The 19,689-nt window shown below is 48.9% G+C and overlaps 1 protein-coding gene across 4 annotated transcripts in view; it reads right to left on the reverse strand.

The window, feature by feature from the left end:
• Nucleotides 1-19,689, reverse strand: part of EIF4G3 (eukaryotic translation initiation factor 4 gamma 3) — a 146,770-nt gene that overhangs the window by 13,878 nt on the left and 113,203 nt on the right. For all 4 annotated transcript variants that reach the window (XM_054292045.1, XM_054292047.1, XM_054292046.1 and 1 more), the window contains 12 exons: nt 18,022-18,179; nt 16,797-16,922; nt 15,636-15,746; nt 11,422-11,592; nt 10,273-10,470; nt 9,319-9,465; nt 8,053-8,289; nt 5,917-6,021; nt 3,902-4,034; nt 2,759-2,853; nt 1,133-1,226; nt 511-628 (listed from right to left, as the gene is read on the reverse strand). In XM_054292045.1, coding sequence (XP_054148020.1) covers nt 511-628; nt 1,133-1,226; nt 2,759-2,853; nt 3,902-4,034; nt 5,917-6,021; nt 8,053-8,289; nt 9,319-9,465; nt 10,273-10,470; nt 11,422-11,592; nt 15,636-15,746; nt 16,797-16,922; nt 18,022-18,179 — 1,693 coding nt within the window. The remainder of the gene's footprint in view (nt 1-510; nt 629-1,132; nt 1,227-2,758; nt 2,854-3,901; nt 4,035-5,916; nt 6,022-8,052; nt 8,290-9,318; nt 9,466-10,272; nt 10,471-11,421; nt 11,593-15,635; nt 15,747-16,796; nt 16,923-18,021; nt 18,180-19,689) is intronic.

The raw sequence follows: 19,689 nt of genomic DNA on the forward strand, positions 1-19,689 counted from the left end.
TAAATTATTGAGGGTTAATGCATGTTTCATGCTCCACGCTGGAGTGGCTGCAGCCCTGAAGGAACTGGAGTGAGAGAGAGGCTCTGCAGTTTTTTGTTGGATGTGGGAGCATGGGCAGGTCACAGCTGCCGGGAAGGGTCAGACATGGTTTCATGCTGCATTTCTGCCAGGTTTTAGGTGTGTTTTCCTGGATAAATAAACCTACTGACCTGGCTGAATTCACAGCCATTAAATCCAACCTATTTATTACTACATTTTATCTGAAGAGTTTCTAATCTGTTAAACACAACCACCCTTGGCTGAAGGGTGAAGTGGAAACTAAAACATTAATCAAAATGGCTTTAAAAATTAATTAAATCTCTCTCTCCTATGATATTATAAAATACAGGCATGTTGGAAGCTAACTCAGAGTGGGAAAAGGACTCAGCCATTCCTGGAAAAGCAAGGAATTCTTTTTTTTCTGAGTGCTGGTGCAAAGGGCAGCATGAGGAGTGATGGAGTGACACTCACCTCGTTAAGGCCCTGCGAGATTCTAGTTCTGAAGATGCAGATGAGGCAGATACTGGGGACACTGGAGGCTGCAGGGCAGAAAATCTGTTCAGACTTGTGGCACTTGGTCGCAAGGAGTCTGGAGATGGTGGAGACAACACAGAGCAGAGCAACAAGGTCAGGAGCTGCTGAGAGCTCAGCCCAGCCACATGGGCAGAACTGCAGGGAAAGGCTGGGCCTGCCCCACCTCAACCCTTCCTGCCAGGAGGTCACACAGAGGGGACAGAGGGGAGCCCTCACTGGGGACAGCTCTGATCCCTGCCTGTGAGCAGGGACAGCACCAGGGAAGGGCTGGGGCTGGCCCAGGGGGGTTTGGGCTGGAGATCAGCAAAGGCTCTTCCCCAGAGGGTGCTGGCACTGCCCAGGCTGCCCAGGGAACGGGCCCAGCCCTGCCAGAGCTCCAGGACAGGCTGGGATTGTTGGGGTGTCTGTGCAGGGCCAGGGGCTGGGTTTGATCCCTGTGGGTCCCTTCCAGCTCAGGACATTCCCTGACTCTGTGAACCCCACCCAAAGGTGCTCTGTGAACCCCACCCAAAGCTGCTCTTCAGCAGCAAACCCAGGGTGAGGGTCCATCCTCACTTACCCATCTCGCTTGCCTTGGCTCCACCACTGCTGCCCTTCCCCCAGCTGCCCAACTGGGCTTTAGGCACGAGCTGAATCTTCTCATCTATTGTGGGCTGTAAAACACACCAAGAGGTACAGTTACAAGGGCAAATCCTACAGTGTAATGATAAATGGGAGATTTTTTGGCAATAATCCCAGTCTTGTGAACAGCAAAATACACTTCACATATTTCTGGAAGACTAAACTGTGGCCCAAGACAGGGGACACAAACAACAAAGGGCATCACAAAGATGATGTGATCTCTTCCAAATGTCAATGAGACATTCACAGTGAGCAGGAGCTTCTTTTTGTTGGGAATTCTGAAGCTCAGGAAGGTGGAAAAGCTCAGTAAATCCATATTTGAAAGCTGTTCAGTTTGTCTGTGATGTGTAAGCCAGATTCACTGTCCATCAACTCTCCAGTCATGGCTTTGGGGGGATCTGCAGGACACCAAACAATCCAGAGGGCAAAGGATGACAACAGGTGGCAGAACTTGGAGGAAGTGGTGTCTGGCAAGAAGAGAATATTGATTTTACAATGTTGAGTAGGAGAATTTATTGACAAGGAGGTTGTGACCTCGCAGATCTCAGGGGAGCTCCTCTCATTCCAAAGCAGCTGCTGTGGAACCAGCTCCATTTGTATGGAACAGAGGAGGAGGGCTTTTCCCAGGTGAGCTGTAAGCCCAGGCAGGAGGAGGCTGAACCTCTCCTGCTAATGAAGTTTTGGAAACTGTTTTATGACTTTCAGAAGGAACAAACTGACTGGATCTGCAGAGGGGCTGCAGTCTGTCCAGGTCCTGCTGTACAGCTCTCCAAGAATCCAGGCACTGAGTGTAAAAATCCAGGGCAAGTGACATTAAATGGGACAAGGGAATATTCAAGAGTCACTGATTTATGCAAAGGCCAGACTCCTCCTCAGCAAGAAAACCTAGAGCTGTTCTGAACTTCAACAAAGGAGAAATCTCCAACTTGCCCAACCTGCAACCTGGAAAACTGTCCCAAATTCACCAGTCTAATGGTGAAATAACAGGAGGATGCTCATCTGGAGGATGAACATGAGAGTTTATCACATACTGGGGGATGCAACCATGCCACAAAGTTGAGAAACCTCTAAAGCAGACACAGCTCTCTCCATTCTACTGGAGCATCCTGAGTCTGGAGTGCTGCTGTTTGTGACACATCAAAATGGATGTGGCCTCCCTGTTTTACTGAGGAGCAGCATCAGATGAGGGTCTCAAGAACTTGGGGCAGCCAAGGATTTCCAGCAGGTGTTTGAGACCCCCAGGTGATGTGTTTGAGACCCATGGAACATGGGGACTGTGCTGCTGTCACACAATACCCTGGCTCACATTTTCATCACTAATAAAATGCAGATTTTGTGACTGTGAGAGCTTCTGGAGCTCAAAAGGACACTGTGAACCTGAGATAGAAAGTCTGCACACTCCTTTCTCTCAGGACAAAACAGGAACGTCCAGAAGAAAATGCAGCTTGATTTACACCCAGTATTAACTCTGAGGATTTAAGTTTTGACCTGCACACACCCTCCTAGTCCTTCCTGGACTAACAGATGTTTTATTGCCCTGAAGGAGCCTTGTGCTGGCACCTACCTTGGTGATTTTAAGGAACTTGGTGGGGTCCAGCACTCTGCTGTTCTTTGCCCCCTGCACAGTGTTCCAGCCGCCTTCGTCCACCCGTGGGACACCTGAGGGGACAAACAGAGCCATGTTTGGCTCAGCTCAGCTCAGCCCAGCCCAGTTCAGCTCAGCCCAGCCCAGCTCACTGCTCTGAGGGCAGGGTCTTGCTTGAGAACCCCTCTCCCCCTGCCTGCCTGTGCCCTCACACCCCAGCCTGCACAGAACAGCTCTCACTCCTCCAGGGGCTGTTTTTGGAAGGGATGGCTCCTGGCTGGATTTCTCTGCATTCAGGAGCTCACAGGAGCTGGTGAGGTGAGAGCCTTCCCTGACCAGAGCCTCACTCACCCCACAATTCCTGCAGTGCTTGGCTGGTCTGACATGGAGTCCCTCAGGCACTCCCAGGTCCCTCACCTTCTCCTGGTGTCGCTTTTAGGATAATTCAAGTCTACATGGACTTTTTTTTCCATCCTGTTTTCAAAGCACTTTCATTTGACAATCCTTAGAGAATTCCCCAATCCCTAAAATTATTCTCTCTGTGCCCTGCTCTGTCCCAGTGTTCATTTTCCCAGTCACTCCAACTTTGTCTTCAGACAGTGCCCTGAGGGCCAGGAGCAGTTAAAGGTGACACCAAGAACTCCCTCACACAGAGTCAGCACCTCATGGCTTTAACAACTGAAGACAAACACGGTTACTCCTGAAATGAGATGCTTTTCTCTTGAAATGAGACGTTTTTCTCTTGAAATGAGATGTTTTTCTCTTGGAATGAGACTCTGCAGTGCATGAGAATGGATGGCAAATCTGACTTCTATATAATAACTTGTTAGAACAGATTTCTGGCAGCCTGTCATAAAATCCAACATGGTTTGTGGAATGGAATGTGTAAGCACTGTTGGCCTGTGGTTGGTTATTGTGACCCATGAGATTTGCCCCTGAAAATCCCCACAGCCAATCCATGGCAGGTCTGTTCCTTTTCCAGCCTCTGCCATATCAGGCCCCAGTTTCCTTTGCTAATTACACTTAGGAAAAAAAAAAAACCACAGACTTTTTTCCTTTTATGTGGATTCCCTGTAAGGGCACTGGATGTGAAATGAGCAGACAACTTGGCTTTTACTTTACCTGGTCTCCTCTTGTCTTTGGTCATGAGTTGTTGCACCTTCCTCTGTTCTTCCTGCTCTTCAATCTTGGCTTCTTTATGGATCTGCTCGATGGTCTTGGGGCCCTGGTCTGCTCTCCGTGACACCCAGTTACACTGGGGAAGAAGCAAAAAACCCAAATGTGCTCAGGGAAACTTCCAGGGGAGCACCAAACATGGGGAGTCTGAATATTGGGAACAAGGCCTCATCCTCCCACCCCTGTCATGCCTTAGAGGGCTGGAGAAAATCCTGTGGAGCTGGGACACATTATGGACATGGTTATGGACATGGTTTTGGATATGGTTATGGACATGGTTATGGAATTGGTTATGGACATGGGTATGGACACATGATGGACACATTGTGGACATGGTTATGGAATTGGGTTATGGACACAGGACATGGTTATGGACACATTATGGACATGGTTATGGACATAGTTATGGACACATGATGGACATGGTTATGGGCATGTTATGGACATGGTTATGGATGTAGTTATGGATGTGGTTATGGACACATGATGGACATGGTTATGGACATGGTTATGGAATTGGGTTATGGAATTGGGTTATGGAATTGGGTTATGGACACATTATGGACATGGTTATGGTTATGGACATGGTTATGGACACATGATGGACATGGTTATGGACATAGTTATGGACATGGTTCTGGACATGGTTATGGACACATTATGGACATGGTTATGGACACATGATGGACATGGTTATGGACTTGGTTATGGACAGGGTTATGCACATGGGTATGGACACATTATGGACACATGATGGACACATGATGGACACATGATGGACTTGGTTATGGATGTGGTTATGGACACATTAAGGACATGGGTATGGACACATTATGGACACATTAGGGACTTGGTTATCCCAGCACCCCAGAGCAGAGCCTTGCACTCAGGTACAGGGACTGCAGCCAAGACTTGACTGAATTCATTAATCCCCAGCCTGCACATTCCCAGCTTCTCTTTCAAGGCTCAGAGGAAAGAGAAGAGCTGCTGTCACTCTCTGTTTATCACTGATACTCTTTGTGGGAGCCTCTCCTCCAAGCTGGAGGGAAGAAATGAAAATAAAAAAAAAGAAGTGACTGATTTTAAATGGAGACAGTGCTCTGCACTCCAGGAATGGTGATGGCTGACACAGGGATCCTGCAGAGAGGAGCAGCTGTCACTCCAAAACCACTTTCCCTCCTTATGTGTCTTTTCAGCCATGCAGTGCTCAGACCCCTCCAGCCCTGGAATGACCACACTGTCCCTAATCTTGCTGCAGCCTCATTACAGCTCTTGGATTAATTATCTACCTGAAGCCAAAATGGTGATTTCAGCCTCCACACAACCCAAGCCAGCTCCCCTGGAGGGGAATTACAGCTGCTGGGAAGGTTTGTTCCACCCATGGTCACATCTTCACCTGCACAGTGTGGGGACCCCCTGCACCCCAGGTGTGCTGACCACGGCACCAGGACAACATGGAGACATCTCCTGGCCTTGGACAGCCAGGCCTGGGGGAAAAGGGGAACAGATCCCCCCTAACACCCCACTGGAGCTGTGAATCCCTGCTCTTGCATGAGAGCTTATCCAGCCTGGATGTGGAAGGGAACATGAGAGACTGGCATGGGAGCTGCAGGACAGAGGGCCCCAGGGAGAGCTCAGAGCCCTTCCAGGGCCTAAAGGGGCTCCAGGAGAGCTGGAGAGGGGCTGGGGACACAGGGAATGGCTTCCCACTGCCAGAGAGCAGGGTCAGATGGGATTTGGGAATTAGGAATTGTTCCCTGTAAGGATGCCCAGAGCAGCTGTGGCTGCCTCTGGATCCCTGGCAGTGCCCAAGGCCAGGCTGGACAGGGCTGGGAGCAGCCTGGGACAGTGGAAGTGTCCCTGCCATGGCAGTGGTGGAATGAGATGATCCCTGAGGTTCCTTCCAAGCCAGACCAGCCACCCATGATTTCACACTTCTACTCACTGGAGCTGGGACCTACCAGCCTTAGGTCTATTACATCCTGAAGCATGAACCGAATCCTTGAGGAGGTTTTCCTCTCTTTCACAATCTTCTCCATCTGATTAAAATACTGGTCCATGCGGGGCTAGACAAGAAAAAACATCATCAGCACCATCAGTTGTGGAGGAAAATGAAAACATTCCCTGGAGGGGCATCCAGCAGGTTCTGCACTCTGGGATTTCTGTGCTGGAAACATCAGGGCTGCTCCCCAGAGAGGTGAGTGCTGGGTCCTGTACACTCCTCCAGGGTGGATTTGAGGGTGCACAGGGCAGCACCTGCAGGAGATGAGGCACAATTCTACAGGCACACACTTCTCTGGGTTTTTAATTACATTTTCTCTGGGTTTTTAATTGCACAAACCATCTACACCCTCTGCACGTACATAATAAACATTACATCCATTAAAAATATATCTCAATCTGAGTTTCCAGATTGATATATCAATCAAATATCTCAAATTTGGAAGATCCAAATCAGCTGTGTGCACACCTCAGCCCAAGAAAAACTGGCTCAGGAAACAAAATGGGTACAAAACCAGCCTAAGACGCATCATTCCATGGTTTACTCCCTGAGCTGAGCCAGGCCAGACTGAGCAGCAACTCTGGGTCTCTCTGCAAGAACAGTTTAATGGGCTTGGCTGGGGGAAAAACCCCACAAACTCCTCATCCAGAAAATTGTGATGTGGTGGAATCCCAATAGGTTCACACTAGGACATGAATTGGGATCAGCAGAGAAGCTCCTCTTAGGTCTAAATGTGGCTCACCAAGCCCTTTTCTCAAATTAGGGCCTCTGGTTGTTTCAAACAAAGTTTCAAAGTAGTTTTCTACCATGTTTCCCACTCTCTTCACTAAAAACCAGCTAAACCCTTGTCCTTGTAGTTAAAGAAACAAGAAAAAAATCCATTAAAATTTGTGTCTGGCCTTGCCTTGGAAACTTCCAGTTGTTATTTCCAAAGTTAGGCATGATGGGGAAATATTTCCAATGGACTTTGCTTAGAAGTTTTAATTAACTATGAGTAACAGTTCAGCTTCAATAAAAACACTTAATAAAATGTCTACCCCATTAAGAAGGATTCTGTCAGTACTGACAGAAACAACCAATCCCAAAGGCAGGACAGAGGCCTCTGGAATTGCTCTCTTGCCCTGCCATGCCCCACCTCAAGGGGGCAGAACCAGCAGAGCACCAAAATGTTGCTTTTAGAGTGCTCCAAAAATCCAAAACAGCATCCAGGCCTCATCCAGCCTGGAAGTCAGATCTGGTTTTCCTCCCAGAGCACACAGAGAAACTGAATCTCACTCACAGCACAGGGACTGCTGATAAACCCTGCTGGTTTGGTCACTGCTCACAGAACAGCCTGGGAAATTCCTTCCCCTGAGGCTCAGGACTGATCTGCTGCAATGCCTGAGATGCTGAGTGCAGACGGAACTCCCTGCCCAGGGCAGCTGAACACAATTAGCTCTGTTTGTTTCCAGAGCCCAGTCCCACTGATTCCTGGCAAAAGCCTCGAGTTGTTCATCCCAAGGCTGGTTTTTGAGAAGGAGCAGCAGAGTGTCTGTGCCAAGAGAAGCTCTTGGAGTGCTCTGTGCTGCAGATATATTTGCTGGAAAAGGGGGAGGACGATGCAGAACAGCTGCCACATCCCAGCACATCTGGGGACAAGGATGACACAAAACACAGGCACCCCCGAGGCTCAGGTGGGGTTTGGACTGGTTAATGAGGGTGCTGCAGATTTAACCTGCACAACACATTTCATGGTGGCTTTTGTAGCTAACATAAACCTCCAACTGGAAATAATAATGTTTTGGGAGCTACAAAGAAAGAGGGACATTCAGCTTGGAAAAAGGAAACGTTGAGCATTTCTGGGCTGTAGGTTTGGATAAAATCTTTGGAAATAACAACTGGAGAACACAGCTGAAAATGCTACAGAATCTATGACAGAGCAGGGAGCGAGGCCAGGTCATGACGAAACATCCACAGAGGAGTGGACGATTTCCTCATGCCATATGGAAATTCCTGAAGAAAAAACAAATCTTCAAACAAAAACACTCCACACCCATTTTTTTTCCAGCTCTACTCTCCCAGAGAACCTCATCCCTCACTCCCATTCCTGCCCCACCTTTGCCTTCTCAAAGTCCAGGTCCTTGCCAATGGTCGTGAGCAGGCGGCAAAGGCACTCGAGGGACTCCTCGTCGTGGTTCTTCAGCAGCTTCACCACGCAGTCGTGCATGATGGCCTCAGTCAGCATCTTCAGCTTGAAGAGCTCGCCGATGAATTTGATGTTCCCGATGGATCTCCGCCGGGCTTTGTCCTTGGCCTCCTCCAGCTCGTCGTGGAGCCGTGTCTTCTCCTCTGGCTGCAAAACAGGAAAACAGCTCTGCAAAACCACATTCCCAGTGCACAGAACTCTCTGAAAGATCCGGTTTTATGAAGAGGACCTTCATATGAAATTAACACAAAAAAGAGGAAGCTGACTGTGTGGCAGTCACATGTATTTGGTATTATGGGATATTTTAAAAACTCTCATCCCTTGGTCACTTTTATTACAAAGGTAGATTATATATGGATTTATGTTGGACTCGAGCTTGGGAGTAGCCACAGATTTGGTGGTGGGGATGTTCAGCAGCTTCTGGGCATAATTCTCATATGGAGGAAGCTAAATGACAATTATCTCCTTGTTTCCTTGTACAGGGATGAGGGAGGGCTTCAGCCTTCTGTCTCAAGTTCCATTGGGCTAAAACCTTCATGAATTTTTGTTGAAGAACTTTACAGTTAAGCACAAGTGGTCACCTCCTCCCTCCCCTCCCTTCTGCTTTCATAGACACTGTTCCCTCTTTTACTCCTAAAGCCCAGAAAGATGCAGGGATAAACCTGTGACAGTGTTCACAGGGCTCTGAGGATGAGGGAAGAGATGAGGATCTGACTCCATGTTTCAGAAGGCTGATTTATTATTTTATAATATATACTACATTAAAACTATACTAAAAGAATAGAAGAAAGGATTTCATCACAAGGCTAGCTAAGAATAGAAAAAGAAGGAATCATAACAAAGGCTTGTGACTCCGACAGAGAGTCTGAGCCAGCTGACTGTGATTGGCCATTAATTAGAAACAACCAACACGGGCCAATCACAGATGCACCTGTTGCATTCAACAGAGCAGGTAATCAATGTTTACATTTTGTTCCTGAGGTCTCTCAGCTTCTCAGGAGGAAAAATCCTAAGGAAAGGATTTTTCATAAAAATGTCTGTGACATAAACCCACTGTCAAGGCAAGTATTTTTAATGAAAGTCTCAACTCCAAAATTCCCCAAACCAACTGCTGTTTCAAAAGGAAATAATTTTCTGAGGGAGCTCTGAGAACTTATGGAGAAAAACACCACTTACAGTAGTAGCAGCTTCGAGTTCTTTCTGCTTCTTTTCAAAGACATCATCGTCAGCCTTGTCCTTTTCAAATTCCTTCTGGCAGCGATTTAACAGCAACTTACGGAAATTTACTGTGCTCCCAGGTTTGTCTGCCATGGGCACCTTCAGCTGGAGTGAGAAGGAAGAAAAACATCAGCAGAAATAGGGATAAACTCCACAGAGGAGGGGTCATCCATAACAATTTATTTTGCTCTTCATGTTGAGCTGCACAGCTCTGCAAGGCTGTGAAAGCAAAGCCTCACATCAGGATTTCCAGTGGAGTTTTACATTGCAGATGTAAAGCCACACTCCAAACTTGGCTGACACCACCTCTGCCTGGGGATGAATTACATTTCCATCCATATGATCCCTTTAAAACACCCTCTGCTTAAAAACACTCCTGTTCTGTGCTGAGGGCTTAAGCCATATTCCTTCACTAGGGAAGGAGGGAAAAAGGGGCTCTTTTGTCCCAAATTCACCATCTGAGAATGATCTGTGCAAAGCCTGGCTCATCCTGGGCTCCCTTGGAGCTGACAGACACAGAAGGGTGGGCAGGCCTGGCACAGGGTGCCCAGAGCAGCCGTGGTTGCCCACCCCAGAAGTGTCCAAGGCCAGGCTGGATGAGGCTTGGAGCAACCTGGGGTGGTGGAAGTTGTCCCTGCCCATGGCAGGGGGTGGAATGAGAAGAGCTTTAAGCTCCCTTTCCTGCCTATGCTATTCCATGCTTCTGTGACTCCATGAACTTCCCAGACTCGTGACCAGGTGGAGCAAGGAGTCCTCAACTCCCAACAACTGCGCCAAATCCCTCTCCCTTGGGCATGGCCAACAAAAAAACTCCACATTAATAATTCCCACTCACACTCAGGAGCTACCACTCTGCTGTCTGCAGTTTCTGTGGCTGCCCCTGAGCCCAGGGCAGCTGCTGTCCCCTCTTACCGTCACCAGGCAGCGGCACATGTTGGCGTAGGCCACCGAGAAGCTGGGCTCGTCGATGGCCTTCTCAAAGACCAGGTCAATGACTCCCTTCAGCCTCTCCTCCGTGTCCACCGTCAGGTCTGTCACCTGCTTCATCAGCTGGTTGAACATCTGGGGCGTCAGCTTGTTCAAGATGCTTCGTACCTTGCGGAACAGCTCCTGAGGGACACAAACGCCGCAGGCTCAGCACAGCTGGTGCAGGTGGAGTTCAGGAATGAGCCTGGATGCTTCCCACAGGGGAATGGAGACACCCTGGAGGAATGTCTGGGAAGCTGAGTGACACACCACAGGTTTCTGCACAGCCCAACCCCAGTCCTCACTTGGCTACCAAAGATCAAGACTACAGGGTAGGAGTTCTGGGAACACCCAAGGGCTTTTGTCAAGTGCAACAAATCCCTTCCTCTCAGAAATACTCTTCTTTATATCAGTTTAATCCATGACATATAAATTAACAGGGAGTGGCCTCTGCCTCCTTCAGCAGAGGTAATCAACCTCTGCTATAATTCACTTTAGGGTACTTTATTTTTCCCTATCCAGGATGATAATGAGGCCAACAATGCCACCATTAGCTCCAAGAACAGAATTCCAGTGTCCTTCAAGACCATTCTAACTTGTCCTACAAATTACAAGCTTGGCCACCAGACAAACACCTCCTCCCAGAGCAAGTGCCCCGTGGTGGAGAGGAGGGGGAGAAGGACAGAGGCAGCTTCAGACAGCACCATTGGGCTGGGCAGGACCAACTGAGGGATTTCACAGAGGAACCTCAGTCTTGCTGAGGATTCAGGGAAGAAATGTGGTCTAAAAGGAGATGAAAACCAAGTTCTGTGCTGGGAATGTAATGCTCTTTGCTTTAGAACAGAGACAGAAATATTCCAGTAAAACAGCAGTAGGAAAGCAATCCTGCAAGAGACAAAGGAGCTTGTGTGGTGTTCTCTGCTTAATATACAGGACTGGCATTTAAACAAGAATAAACATACAAAAATTACCATCAAGGGAGGGGAAAACTGGGATTCCAATGCATTGCCCTTTTTCACTGTCTGACACAAGAGGGAAGCCAAATTTCCATTACCTGGGGCAGCTGCTGCACCTCAGACCTGCTGATGCTCTCACCTGGGTTTTGACATTTTCTGGGTCCTCAGTTTGGTTTTCCCTCTTCAGGCTTGGCTTCCAGGCGTTCTCTGCCTTCTTCAGGTGCACATCCTCCTTCACACACACAGTGATGATCTTCCTGGGCTCCCTCCTCTGGCCAGGCTGAGATCTCCTCGGTCCAACATTCAACAACTAGGACAAAAACATTCCTTGTTATATCCCACTTTGGGCTGGGTAACACATCCAGGGCAAGCACCAACACCCACTGATGGCACTGCTGACCACCAGCACGTCCTGCTGGGACACCAGGAGTCCCTGTGACCCAGCACTGCTCCAGGCTGCTCACAGGGAACATGGAGACACCCAGCACATTCCTCTGGGCAGCTCTTCCCAGCAGAGAGATGGGCTTTGACTCTGCCTACACAACCTACATAACCCAGCTGCGCTCTGGGTTCTGCTACAGGGGGCAGAACTGACCCCAACTGGCCAAAAATGCCTCTTGGGATCAGAAACTGCATAACTGAGGCATCACAGCAAGGTGTGCAAGAATTCAGCCCTTACAGGTGTTTTTCAAACATGCCATCCCAAGCACTTAGACAATGAGAAACTGGGGCAGCTCTGCCAGAAATGTTGTTTTACTGGGGACTGCTTCCAACAAAGCCATTTGGAGATGGGAATTACATAAAACACAGTGAAGGAGTATCACTGCAGCTCCTGGACATGAAAAATATGGATCCTAACAGATATGGGAAAAACTCTGGGTTTGTCTCTGGGTGGTTTCACAGAAGAAAAGGAATCAGGGTGCTTTGGAACTGCCTGAGCATCTCTGCAATCCTGTGTACTGTGATGCTCCTGAACAGGCACAAAGCCTGCCACAGCTGGGGAGTTTTTCACCACATGTACAAGTGGTGGGGCACAAGACACCCCCAAACCTCCTCTCCATCATCTGATTAAGGACTAAAGGTACCAGGTGCTATTGGGAGGCTGCTCTTCCCCCATGCTCCTTCACTGGTCTGAACTCATTTATCACAAATGGCCAAGCTCAAGTACAAATTAAAGCAGCAAAACTCCATTATCAAACCTGGTACTTCCACAGCAGTAATTAATCTGCTCAGCAGCCACTCATGGAAGATGGGCCATTTCAAAGACTGCTTTGTTCAACAAAGGGATTCAACAAGCATCAAAAAGGCCACTGCAGTTACTTGAAGAGCCTCAGTGAATAGGAGGAAAGGGCTCTTGGCTGGTGCCTCTTATGTCATACATCAGCCACAAACCTGGATTTGTGGTTATTGAAAGGCAAAATTCCTCTCAAAGGCAGGAGGGAGTTGAACCATTTGCCTTTGACAAAGCAAATGTGTGCAAATGAGCAGGATCACCAGCAGGGCTGGAGCTCTGGTTTGGGATAACAGCAGCAGAGGAAGATGTTGTCAGAAGACAACACCCTCACCCTGAGGAGTGACTGCTCCCATGGTGCCTGGGAGAGGGCTCCAAGGGCCAGGGTGTCACTGGGCTCCCCCCAGCTTACAAAGACCCCTGTTCACATCCCCTGCCACGCACAGAAATAGCCCAGCAGATTATTCCAACTGCACGGGGCACAAGGCCCATGAATGCTGTAATCACAGAATCATTTATCTTGGAAAAGAGCTCCAAGATCATCAAGTCCAACCACTTGTAGCACAACCACACCAGCTGATCATTGTTGACTCCTCACTGATCACTCCTGAGGAGTCTGTTAGCGTTCAAAACCACATAATCACAGGGATTATATGCGGTGCTTTTTATTAAAGAGCTCTGGGAATCGGGGTATTACCCAAATCTGACTCCGACCATACATCCAAAATGATCATGTTTTTATACTCTATCGTTATACAACTTACATGTTAATTATTAAACTTATATTGTTCTATTGTATACATAAATTTAGCCCCTCTCTGAATTTCCAACATAGTTTCTCATTATTCTTCTTATGGTTATATAATAATTACATTTAATTACTAAACAATCATCACATCTAACAGTTATATAATTTATCATACTGCTTATGCAGGTGCAGTTGATCTGGGAAAGCACAAAGCCTAACATTTTAGATTCTATCTTTAACTTTTTCCAGGGCTCCACTATCAAGTCAACAGTGGAACAGGGAGCCTCTTCAGGAGTTTCTGTGTGTCAGACACCTTCCTAAAGCAGACACTGATCCCTCCTGTGTCCCACCCTGAGCCCTGAGTGACACCAGTGCGGCTCAGCAAGGCCTGGCAGCAGCCCTGCCTTCACCCAGCACCTCTGGTGTTACACAGCTCTGCTGCCCAGGCTCTGACCATGCTGCCCACGTGCAGAGAAGAGACTTCCCTCCAGCTAAGGAGCAGACAATGGTGCCACAGAAACTGACTGGGGACAGCCACGTGTGCCAGAGCTCAGCACACACCTCCTGCCCACAGACAGCTCTGGAATCAGAGCCAGGCTGCAGCGTGCCCTGAAACCCCAAACCTTTGAGCTCATCCCCCCCAGAACAGGGGCAAAGCCAAGGAGAGGTGACCTGCAGCCACCCCATGTCCTGCAGAGGCAGCTCTGGTGTGAAGGACCCCCCAGACACTCCAGGCTGTGACACACGGGCACGGAGTCGCAGAGGCGGCGCTTCCTCGGGCACGGGTCCGTGCAAATGTTCCTGTGCAGCAAACACCCACCCACCCCTGAGGGAGGTGACTCCCCTGGAAAACTGAGGGATGCATGGAGCCCCAGTGTGTCACCTGTCACCTGCCTTTGAGCCCTTTCAAGCATCAACACAACGGCGACTTTCTTTGATATGGTATGTTTTTAATATCTGTGAATAAACTCAGTTCAAACTGTGTGATTAGGTTTTCAATCAGTGAATAGAAGCATCCTTTGAAGATGTAATAACAAAATAGAAGGATCTAACTTTTAAGAGAAATGGTCTAGGGGTCTGGGGTTCTTGGCTCCAGATTTATACAGCAACTTCAAGAGGTGCCTGAGCTCAGGCCTGGCTTCCTGTAAATAATGATGGTTCTGGAGCATGGGACAAGTACCAGGTGCTCCTGCATTAATCTGAATGACCTCTCCTCCAGAGGAAGACACGGGGAAGGAAAGCAGGAAGACAAAGGTCCAAGACTCCTGCAGAGGAGCCAAAGGCTCACAGCAGCACAGACTGGCCTGGTGCTCCCACCCAGGCTGCAAGGCATGGAAATACTTTAGAAACCATCCAAGGAATTAAGGAAGTGCTTGTCCCTCTATAAGAGGCTTTGAACGCAGACAGTGAAATTGATCTTCCATGGTGGGAGGGGTTGTTCCTCCCAGGAACAAGAACTGAGGTGATTTCAGTTTCCATCACCTCTCAGGAAGGACAAAGCCAACGCAGTCTGTGCACGGACAGACCCATCTGCTCCAGCCCCACATCTCTGGGTTTGCATCTCCTCACCTGCCACGCTCACCTAACCCTGCCTACACCACAGAGCCTTCCCAGCTGCACCCTGTCCTGTGCACCTCCACCCCGCTGTCTGACACAACACTGGTTAGTGGCAGAGACAGTCATAAAAAACACGCTCAAGCAAAAAGAGGGAAACAAAGACAAAAGCCAAAGAAGCGAAACAAAAGACGCTCAACGTGCCGGAAGCGGTTAGCGCTGAGCTGCTCCACGTTACTGGGGCAAGGAAGAGGCAGTGGATGGATGGTTGATGGCATGGCCTGTGCAGAGGTGGGATGGCTGGGGACAGGCAGCACACGCAGGGGTGGCCATGCTCATGAGAGGGAACGTCTGCCATTGCTGGGCTCAGAACCCTCTGATCCTACAACCGCCGGCGTCGAGGACAGGCTGGTTAAACCACGGCACCTTCCAGCCCTCCTCCAGAACAAGGCAAGGAGAGGCTCTGCTCTGCAAAGGCGCAAATGTAAGATGTATGTTACGTGCTGAATGCTCCAAATGAACGGGGTAAGCGGGACTTACCTTTTCTCCCCCTTTCCACAGGTCTGCAAAGTGCAGACCCTCGCGGATCCCGCTCGGGCCAACGTCCCAGCATGCCCTCAGCTGGTGATGTCCCACCCACCACTGAAGACTGCCTAGAGGGGTACAACGCAAGTCTTGTTTCGGTTTTTTTTTAAACAAGGTTGCACCTTTTTGTAAAGTTTTCTGCCAGTCGTTCTTTATCAACGGTGGGTGTTGGGGAAAAAAGGCAACTCTACAAAAAGGTGCAAAGGCTGGGGGGAGAGGGGGGGATTTGGCTTACCCCTATCGGCAGGTTCCTCAGTGGTGGGTGAGGCGAGACCAAGAGAGGGCATGATGGGGGCCCGCACCGAGCCAGGGAGGGCAATCCAGGGGTGCTCTGCACTTTGCAGGCCTGCGGAGAGACAAAGAGCGACAGCGGCGTTACGCGGGCGCCGCAGGGCTCGGGACACTCAGCGCTGACGGGACAGGAGGGAGGCACCACAGTGCGGCCCAAAGGCGGCAAACACCGCGACCTCGCCGGGTTCTGCAGACCAGGTGGTGCTCCAAGAGAAACTGTGGCACCCAGGCAACTCCAGGACACAGGGGTGCACCCCCGAACTGAGGCACCGGCCACGAGGCTGCTCCCAAACCAGAGCTATGACATTGACCCAAAATCGCTGGGTTTGACTCCTGGAAATCTGCACACTTGGAAGTTGGGGTGATTCGGGGAACTCTTCCGGAACCAGCAGATTTGAAAGCTCCACGATGGTTGTGTCGTTAGACACATCCAGATGGACACAGCAGAAGCAGCTCAACAGCTGAAAATCAGTGATTGTCCCTAATGGTGGCAGTGTCCTCCTCCAGTAGCATTGACTGGGGGCACCTGTGCCCCGGTAAAAGACACGGCAGAGGCACGAGTGAACTCACAGGGGGATTTCAGAGGGTGGGCAAAGCCAGACACAGGGAGAAGAAGGGAAAATGACAGAAAAGTGGAAAAACAAGGAATGAAGTGACCAAAGCAACACGTGGAAGCACAGAGAAAGCAGGAACACACAGGTGCTGACTGGATTTCGTTTGTTAGTAAAATCCCTTTGCCCTGTGGGTGTGCTTTGCAGCACAGCCCCCGGGGTGACGCACTGACGCCGGGTCTGTTGTACGACGAACGCACGACCGCGCACGCAACTGCCGGGTCCTGGTGTGGAAACGCTTCCACCTCTCCCACAGGGAAACAGGAAGGAGACAAACCCTTCCCAAACAACAGCTCCCCGTGACAAACATCCACAACCCTTCCCAATTCCCCCACATTTTGTCCGCCAAGCAAACATCACCCCTGCATTCATCCCGACAAAACCAGAACCACCGGCGCATTGCAAGAGGCCAAAAGCAAACATGAGTCCCACTGAGGAGGGACTTCATCAGTGTTAGGGCCAGCTTTGAAATGAGCAAGTTGGGGTAAACTCACACTTCCAGACACGTTTCTTCCCCCGGGGGCTTGCCTCCCAAAATCAGCAAAGGCTGGCGTGAAGTCGGGGCCTCGTGGCAGGATCCGGGGGTCCAGAGTCCTCAGCGGCAGCTTGGGCTGACTGACCTGTGCCACGAGCAGAGCACACACAGGAATGCTCAGCCCATGCAATCCACACACAGCGTCTGCTAAAGCATGGCAGTCATTCCTAACAGCCAAATTAACAAACTGCTCAAGTTTTAGGCAGCCACACTCGTGTGCTAAAAATAAGTATTTAATTTAAAACATCATTCATTCATAAAACATATTAATTTAAAACATATCTGTTTTAAATAGGAGACTATTGAGGAAACAGGTGGAGCTCAGAAATATTTAAAGGATTATGGAGGATAAAATCATAGTAACACGGGCCTGTCCTTGTTCAGGAGCATGAAACTGCCACCTTCCCTCAAAGCAATGGCTTTTGTGCCAACATGAGAGATGGGCAACTGAGCCCAGGAAGCTTAAACGCAGAACAGTGAGAAACAATCATGAGGGAGTAGAAGGTAGATGAAATAATTTTGGCAGTAAAGCTGCATTTTACAATTTGTCTGGGTATGAAACCCAGAGCAGAAATGTTTCTGCACACCCACATCCCTGAGTCTCAAGAGTGAGGCTGTCGTGGCTCCATCAAAGCCAAGGAACTCTCCAGCTCTCTGTGAGAGCAGAATGAGGCCTCGGTGTCAGCACTCAGAAATCCCAAATGTTTCACTCAGCCCAGACCTCCAGCTCTGAGATGAGGCTGGAGAGAAATCCCAAAACTGCCCCAGAACGGAGTTCTTAAAGATCTTTTATTAGATCAGCTTATAAATAGTGAAGAAACTGCTTCAGATCAAAAACAGTTTGCCCAAAAGCTTCTCTCTGCTTTTTAATTGATCTAATAGATCAATTAATTGATCTAACAGAAGCCACTGCCTCTCCATCCAGCCTTGCTTGGATCCTCAGCTCTTCATGGCTGGGTAATTTTAAATTTTAATAACATCCTGGTACAACTTAATCTACATAAAGACTATCAAAAACACTTCAGTTTTTAATCATCTGTGCACATTCATCAGGCACCAACACCTCTATTTGTAGAATTTTGTGATGAGACCAACTATTCCCACTTCCCACTAAAACCTGGCACAGAAATGGATCAGGAATGAGCCACTATGGATCTTTATTTGTATCAAAACCCTGCACATACCTGTTTTATGGGCTCTCCTCTCACCTTGTCGAGCACCACGTCGCTGATGGGAGGCAGCCCCTCGGGCTTCTGGATGCAGGCAGGCATGAACTGGATGTCCAGCAGGAACTCCCGGTCGTATTGCTTCTTCCCCTCGGGGTCCAGGGGCTTCCACTGCTCTATAGGGAGAGAAATCCCTGAGAGTCACAGCAAACAAACCCCCTGCTCACCCAGATGTGGTCCTGGTAAACCCAAAGGGATGAGGATGCTGCACCAGCCTGGGATGTTTCAATTTAATTTGATTTTCATTTTGAAGGGAGAGAGGAGAGCAACACAGGGATGTGAACAACAGGGATGCAGAGCAAGGTCCAACCACAGATCTGGGCACTAACTCCAGTTCTAACCCATGCATGTAACTTTGACTTCTGCTCTCCTGTGGGATATGGCAGAATTGGGACAATTCCCTGTTTCTGTGTGAAAATGCAGAAGTTAAAAGTGTAAAAGGAAGTCATAAACATGAAGTCAAGGAGAGCAGAGCATGGAACAAAAACACCCTCTGAAAATGTGAAGCCATGGAACTGTGAACAACCCAGGCTGGAGATAACAAGCAGAAACAAGAGAAGCCACAACCACAGGCCATGTAATTCCCATGATCTGGGAATTACAACTTTCCACCTGTTTTACATGGGGCTTTTTGGGTGTGGAGGACCCTGCCTGGTGCAAATCACAGCATAAACCTCCAGCCACTTCAGCACAAGGAAAGTCAGCCTCTGGTGGTCTGGAGACGGGATTTTCAGCACTGGCCACAGTTTGTTTGAAATTAGGGAAGAAAACATGTTTTATCTGAAGGAAAACATCTGTATGAGATGCTGCCTTTGGATCTCCCTCATGCCAGGCTGCATTCATTATTCAGCATGCATCAGCCCTTCAGGTATTTATTATTCCTTTATTTCACTCCCTGAGCTCTGGCTTTGGATCTCTGAGATCTCACCATCTTCACCCCTGCTGAGGCCACGAGCAGGGACTTACTGCAACGATGGGTTTTAATAACTGGGAATGAAAACACACAGAAGTGATTGCAAACTTTAGCTCTTCATGCAGTTACAGAGCTTCAGGATCCAGGGGTGCAGAAATGGTTTGGCTGGATCCTGGCTTGAATTCCTGCCCTGCCCACTGTACCTGTCATTTACCATGGAGCAGCAGCAACACAACAACAAGCAGTTTAGGTGTACTTTCCTTCTCCTGGAAAGCTCTCAATGAGCTGTTTTACTGTGAAGAGCAGCTGGGCAGCATCACAGGAAGGATCCCCCATGCAGGAAGAGACAGGGATCAAACACACAATTCCTCCAAAGGCAGAAATTCCCCTTTCTCAGAAGAGCAGAGCTGAAATTGAGGACTGTTGCACAAGTCTGATGTGTGTTGCTTTTCCAGGGATTCATCCAACCCTTCCAGCTGAGTGAAAGGACAGCTGGACACAACTGGGATTGTTCTGACTGCACCAGCTGATGAATTATGGATTAACTTCAGGAGTGGCCAATGAACTGCTCAGGTACCCTGAGTGTGATGAGCTATCAAGAGGCCTCTGTGTTTTCCCCTCACAATATGACTGTGCTGAATTAATAACACCAAAGCAATTGAGGTCTTTGTCAGAACAAAGTGGTGCACAAATAACCACAGCAGTGGAGTCCC

The sequence above is a fragment of the Melozone crissalis genome, unplaced genomic scaffold, assembly GCF_028551555.1.
Source record: "Melozone crissalis strain CALT ecotype California unplaced genomic scaffold, PUWL_Pcris_2 ptg000107l_1, whole genome shotgun sequence".
In the NCBI taxonomy this organism is placed as follows: Eukaryota; Metazoa; Chordata; class Aves; order Passeriformes; family Passerellidae; genus Melozone; species Melozone crissalis.